At 43.0% G+C, this 6,619-nt stretch overlaps 1 protein-coding gene across 1 annotated transcript; it reads right to left on the minus strand.

Annotated features, from left to right (window-relative positions):
• Nucleotides 1-3,692: 3,692 nt before the first annotated feature.
• Nucleotides 3,693-6,619, minus strand: LOC101771555 (peptidyl-prolyl cis-trans isomerase NIMA-interacting 4). Its single transcript, XM_004956740.3, has 4 exons — nt 6,353-6,619; nt 5,964-6,073; nt 4,207-4,349; nt 3,693-3,964 (listed from the first exon to the last, which is right to left on the minus strand). The coding sequence occupies exons 1-4, from the start codon at nt 6,492-6,494 to the stop codon at nt 3,922-3,924; spliced, it is 438 nt and encodes a 145-aa protein (XP_004956797.1). The 5' UTR covers nt 6,495-6,619; the 3' UTR covers nt 3,693-3,921.

A 6,619-nucleotide genomic window follows, 5' to 3' on the forward strand; every position in this document is an offset into this window, starting at 1 on the left:
GGTCAAGGACAACTCTGTCAAAAGCTGCTTAGTTGGTTCATCCGTGTGATAACCTTCCATAGTTATCTCCAGTCACCTTGGTTTGCTCATGGAAATGGCATGGACAGCTTCATGTACTAGTTTTCTAGATAATGCATCACCTGCTTTGTTATCTTCGCCTCTTTTGTAAGCTATTCTGTACTGTAATCCTAAAAGTTTCACAAAAGCCTTGTGTTGCATCCCATCTACCAGCTTCTGTTCATTTAGGTGAATAAGGCTCTTCTGATCAGTTGAAATAGTGAATGTTTGGTGTTGTAAATATAGTTTTCACTTATCCACAGCCATGATAATGGCTAGACATTCTTTCTCATAAGTTGAAAGAGCTTGAGATTTCTTACTGAGTGCCTTGCTTAGATAAGCAATGGGATGTCCTTGCTACATGAGAACTGCTCCTATGCCTTTGTCACTAGCATCAATTCCAATAGTAAAATGCTATTTGAAATCAGGAAGAGCTAGGACTGGAGCTGAAACAAGAGACTGTTTGAGTGTGTCAAAGCATTGTTGGTGTTGTGGTGTCCATAAGAAATGTGTATTCTTCTTGAGGAGGTCAGTGAGGGGTCTACTGATGAGGCCATAGTTCCTGATGAACTTCCTGTAGTATCCAGTTAGTCTTAAGAATGCTCTCAGTTGCTTGATGTCTGTTGGAGTGGTCCAGTTCTGCACTGCTTGGATTTTCTGAGGACCAGTTGCCACTCCTTGCCCACTGATAATGTGGCCCAAGTACTCCAGTTGCTGCTAAGCAAAGGAACATTTAGAGGCTTTGAGAAAAAGGTTGTTAGCTTGTAGAATGGCAAACACCTCCTGCAAATGCTGCTTGTGATCCTCCAAGGTCTTGTTGTAGACTAAAATATCATCCATAAAGATTAATACACATTTTCTCAAAAGGGGTTCAAATACTGTGTTCATGGCTACTTGAAAGGTTGTAGGTGCATTTGTGAGACCAAATGGCATGACTTTAAACTCCTAGTGGCCATGGTGAGTCTTGAAGGCTGTTTTATGTTCATCTTCTGGTTTAAGTCTCACCTGGTGGTATCCAGACCCCATGTCTAACTTAGCGAACCATTGGGCCCATGCAGTTCATCAAATAGTTCATCTACAACTGAAAGAGGGTATTTGTTCTTTGTTGTGATGGCATTGAGATGCCTATAGTTCAGACAAAACCTCCAGCTGCCATCTTTCTTCTTGACAAGTAGCACTGGTGAGGTAAAAGGACTACTGCTTCGTTAGATGACCCCTTGTATTAACATCTCCTTGACTTGCCTTTCTATTTTATCCTTCTATGTAGGATTGTATCTGTATGGTTTAATGTTGACTGGTTTGACACTTTGAATTCATGGAATTGAATGATCAAAACATCTCTGAGGAGGCAATGCCTAAGGCTCTTGGAATAAGCCCTTGTTGGTCTGCACTAATTGGTTGATGGAGGATGGTATTGTGGTGGTGGAGGAATCTTGTTCAAGTGAAGACAACCGGACCATGTTGGCTACTCCACCTCTTCTCAGTAGGCCTTGTAGCTTCTTGGCTCTAATGGGGGAACATGAATCTGTACAATCCTTGATTCGCTTAAGTGTGATCCTTGTTCCATTGTAAGAGAATCTCATTTTCTATCTCTTCCAGTGAATCCACATGGGGCTATGTTCCTCCAACCAATTCATGCCTAAGATGAGATCATAGCATGGTAATGGTAACACTCTGGCTTCAGAAGTGAAATGTGCCCTTGAGTCCACCATGATAAGTTATTGACAGCTGAAATGCAACTCAGCTTGCTGCCATTAGCTACTGTAACTTGAATTGGTGCACATTCTATAGATGTTAGTTTTGCTGGCTTCACTATTCTCTCACTGATAAAAGTGCCTAAACTGCCAGAATCTACTAAAATTAGGATGTCATGATTGTTGATGGTGCCCTGCATCCTGATTGTCCTTTTATCTTGGATGCCTGCTGCAACACACACTGATAGGGTGAGAAGTTCTTCATCACTGCTTTGATTTCCTTCTGCAGTCAGTAAGTCCTCTTGCTGATTTGTTTGAATGGAATCTAATACTTCCTCCAAAACATGTAATGGTACTTGCCTTGGACATCTGTGTTGGGGACTATATGGCTCACCACATTTCATGCATACCCTTTAGGTCTTCTTGCTGCCCGCAGTGCTGACATTTTGTCATCCCATTTGGGTTTAGCTTGTGATTTATCCTCCTCAGGTGGTGCCCCCAAAATACCATAACTAACATCAGCACTCTGAGAGGGTTGTGAGGTTGTTGTGTTTTGAAATATGTTGTTGTCTCTTGGTCTTGGTGAGTATCTTTTACCTTGTGCCTCCAATATTTTTTCCTGCATAGGAGCCAGTGATAATGCAGCATCAACTATTCTTGACTTATGTAATGTTATGGCATTACTAATATTATATTTCAAGCCATCCAAGAATTTTTGCACAAAAAACACCTCCCCCATGTCTTTGTTATGCACTAAGATTCTATGTTTTGCTTGCTCAAATCTGTTGGCATACTCTAACACATCAGTGGTTTGCCTAATAGTTGGAAGGTCTCTCATGTAATTGTGGTACATATCCCTGGCAAACTTTTGTTCTACAGCTACACACAACTCAGGCCAACTATTAATAGAGTGTTGGGCTTCATAGGTTTGCAGCCATAACTCAGCATTGCCTCTGAAATTGATGGTAGCAAAAAGAACCCACACATGGACAGGGACATTAAACATGCTAAAGTATTTCTCACATTTGTCTCTCCAAACTTTAGGGTGCTCTCCATCAAATATAGGGAAATCAATTCTAGGTAATTTGTACTCTCTTGATTGTGTTTGACTAGTATTGAAAGCAACCTTCCTATCACTGGATTCAGGAATTTTAGTATCATACTGGAATTGGTGATGTTTGTGAAACTCACCCTTGACCAGGGTTGGATCACGTATGGAAGAACTTGGATCCACACCTTGGTATGCCTTGTCTTAGCGGTGGCTGATGGCCTGTCCCTCTTCCTCACGCGACGGGGCTTGTGGCGGAGGAGCAGATGTTGTAACCTCAAACGCCACCATGCGCGATGTGAGATCTTTCATGGTGTTGCGCAGGTCACTCGCTGTCTTTTCTGCGGTGATACTCCATGTGTTGATTGCATCCACCTTGGTAATCAGCTTCACTTGTTCCAGCTGCAGATTCTTGACTTCTTTGACCAAGAGATCGATCTTCTCTTCAGCGGATGCCATGCGATATGTGAGAGTGGACGCTCTTGTTTTCTTGCCTTGCTGTGGAGGTTGAGGTGGTAGGGCAGGGGTGGTGGCGTTCTGGACTGCGGCATGTCCGGCGGTGGAAATGGCTTGGGGAGGCAGGTGGGGTTTGTTCTGCAGTGGCGCCAGATTGACTCCAACAATGACGGCGCGGTTACCGGCTCTAATACTAGTTGTCACGAGCCTAGGGTAGCAGGAGAGGGGGCGCCGGCGGCACGCACGCAATGAGGATGGTGGCGCCACCTCGAGTAGTCAGGAGGAGGATTGTTCAGGTAGATTTTTCTCTTTTTTCCTGTTCACCGTTCAGGTCTTTAGTGGCCCGGTTACCGGTTAACTCCTAACGGCCCAGTAGATGGATTACAGGGCTTGATTAGCCAAACCTCGGCTCGTTCTTCGGCCCAAGTACTAGATGGTGACAGTAACCAACCCAGATAGATATGAGCATATGACATATCAGCATCATAGTTTCATCATAGGATAATTACAGCAAAGCACACTTCGTTTTGTTTTGGCAACTCCTTTGCAGCAGCAGCATGCGAATAGCCAAACACAAAACACACATGTCCAGCGCTTATTAAGCCAACAGAGAAGTTTGCATTGCGTCTCATATTGCCTGATGAGATCTCCCCGACCCGAAGCTGATCAGTTCTTCCTTCCTTCACAGAGGATAAAGTGGTACCCGTGCCTGCACCAGAGCATAGTGTTGTAGTGAGTACCAGATAAAAGACGAGGGGCGAGCTAGTGTCCTCAGGAGCATGAGATTTTTGAAGAGCGTATCAGTGTTTTCCCTATTCATGGACCAGCAGCATGTGAACCTAATTGTTAAGTCCAAAGGAGCAATGCAGGCCTTTGCACATTGCGCTCTACTACTAGGATATTCAATTTCAATAGGCCAACAACGGAAGGAAAACAGTGGCAAAGACATACGTGGACTTGAATGGTGCACTAACAGCTCCCACAGGTGTGTTGAATGCAACCTCCTGGAAAGGGCCAGCCATCTTGCCACGTGGGAACCAACCAAGATCTCCACCTTTCTTCCCTGATGGGCATTCAGAAAACTCCTGGGCTACCTGCAGCATGAAGGTGACGCATTGAAATTTTGGTGTCTAATGGTACTGAATTTACAAGAGACTATCCAAGTATCCAGACAAAATACTTGTCCAGATTGTACATGGCAGAATATCCAGAAAAAATAGTTAGCCAGATTGTACATTGCAAAACGCTAAACTGAGATTTAAGTCTGGTGATATCACTAATATTTGAGGTCAATGACATGGAGTTAATGTCGACTGCACCCCACTAAATAGCAGTTACCAGGATGTCCCAACCAGAAACTCTACTGGATCATTTTGAAAGTTCATCAACCTTCAGATAAGGAACATTCACCAATATTGACTATTCTCCAGGACTTGAGTCTATGCAGACTCCAATCTCTAATTGGGGGATACAAAACCACACCAACAATTTCAGTTTTATACAGGTTCCCAAGGTTCAGAACCTGAGAAAACTGCAACTAGTGTATACAAAAAAACTGACATTCATAGTTCCAGTAGCAAAAATGAATGTCAAATAGATATACTAGCTGGATAACTTCAATTTGCTACAAACTAAATGCTAGAGCCTTGCACTGCACTTCTTTTTACATTGCATGTGTATCGCAAAAATAGCTTTGTCGAAGCTTTAACCTCTCATGCTATCCAGTCCTTTGGGCAGTAGTACCCAAGACCAGTTCACAGTCCAAAACTGGCTCACTCAAGTATCAGTTTTAAGACTATGCCACCACCAATTTTGAGTGCCATAACTTTGTGGTCCTGACCACAAGAAAAATTGCCAAAACTTATGAAGTCTCAATAGATATGCATGCATCATTAATATATCAGCAACATTGCCCCATCATTAAGTAATTCTTCAAATACATCATCTATTCGTCTGCGCTTGTCATGAGACAGGACTTAATTAAGGCAGAGGGTCTTAACAAAGTGCAACTAAAAACCACCAAGAGTTCGTTCATAGTCACAGAAAACAATCAACACAAGAAAACAGAGATGCATGCTGCAAACCATAGCTCGTAAATTAATACAAGGACCAAAACTGTCTAAATATCCTTATATGATTATATCTCCATACATTTATAATTCCACTCAAGGCCAAATTACAGACGGGAATTTTTTACTAAAAACGAAATATAACAAATCTATAAGGCCCCGTTTGGGTCCCTTCATTTTGAAGTAATTGGAATCTATTTAATGGAGTAGGCTAATTTATGTTGGAATGTGGCATTCCACAACTTTCCAAAGTTTAGATATAAGCCTATCTTAAATTCATGGGGTGGGAGATGGAAATTGATTCTATAGATTATGGTTATTAGAATGGAATTCAATTCTTATAGCACGCTCTTGGACTCGCTTCTCTATAGTAGAAGTGCAGCATATAAGTATCTCTCCCATATCACCAACTATAATATACAACTATATTCCACATACAATTATATTAACTTAATTAATTTGTGTCTAAATTATGATTATTAGGATGGAATTCAATTCCAATGATCCAAACGGGGCCTAAAGGTTTATCAGTATCAATGTGCAAGATTCCTCACTAGTCATTATCAATTTCTTTTGAGCAAACCTAACTACTTTTTAGCGAAGCTGTATGGACCAAGTGCTCAGCAACCAGCCCTTTACCTTAGCAAACTCAGCAGGAGGGACCTTGTCCCCACTGTCCAACCATCCATCCTGCAACTTCTTATAAGCCTCATTGATCTTCCCCTGCTTCTCACACAATACGTGCCTAGCTGCAGATGCAGAACAACACACACAACAATCAGCTTTTTTTTTTTACTTGCGACATAAGGGTCCTAACAAAAGGTCTTTTGAAAAAGCCAAACATGAATAAATTGGAATCAATAGTAAGAATAATTGCAACTCAATTTCACAGCATATATCCTAAAACGAGAGAATCACAATCAGTTACGGACGGCCCATTCACTCAAAACCTGGGCAACCCCCACAACCGCAAGATCTCACCCAAATCCCGCGAGCTTTCACCCAATACTACAAGAATTAGGCGGTACCTTTGACGTAGGTGCATGTGCCGAGGCCATCTGCGGACTTGCCTCCCTTGCCCTTGCCCCCCTTGCCGCCGGCGTCGTCGCCGCCGGAGGATCCGGCCTTGCCCTTCCCCTTCGCGTCCTTCGGCTTCGAGTCCTTCCCCATCGGCGGCTGCGAGGTGGATCGGATTGGAGAGAGCAAAACCCTACTTCCAAGTAAGACTGGCTCAGAGACGACGAGTCGACGACGATGACGACGCGAGGAGGACGAAGATATTTGGACGGGACGGA

The sequence above is a fragment of the Setaria italica genome, chromosome II (genome assembly GCF_000263155.2).
Source record: "Setaria italica strain Yugu1 chromosome II, Setaria_italica_v2.0, whole genome shotgun sequence".
Classification (NCBI taxonomy): domain Eukaryota; kingdom Viridiplantae; phylum Streptophyta; class Magnoliopsida; order Poales; family Poaceae; genus Setaria; species Setaria italica.

Bases quoted from the DNA above. Each gene is read 5' to 3' on its own strand.
- LOC101771555 (XM_004956740.3), bottom strand. From the start codon at position 6,494: ATGGGGAAGGACTCGAAGCCGAAGGACGCGAAGGGGAAGGGCAAGGCC. The intron at 4,350-5,963 runs GTAAAGGGCTGG...TTCATGCTGCAG, and splicing joins CTCCTGCTGAGTTTGCTAAG to GTAGCCCAGGAGTTTTCTGA. The intron at 3,965-4,206 runs GTATGTCTTTGC...GCTCTGGTGCAG, and splicing joins AGTGCACCATTCAAGTCCAC to GCACGGGTACCACTTTATCC.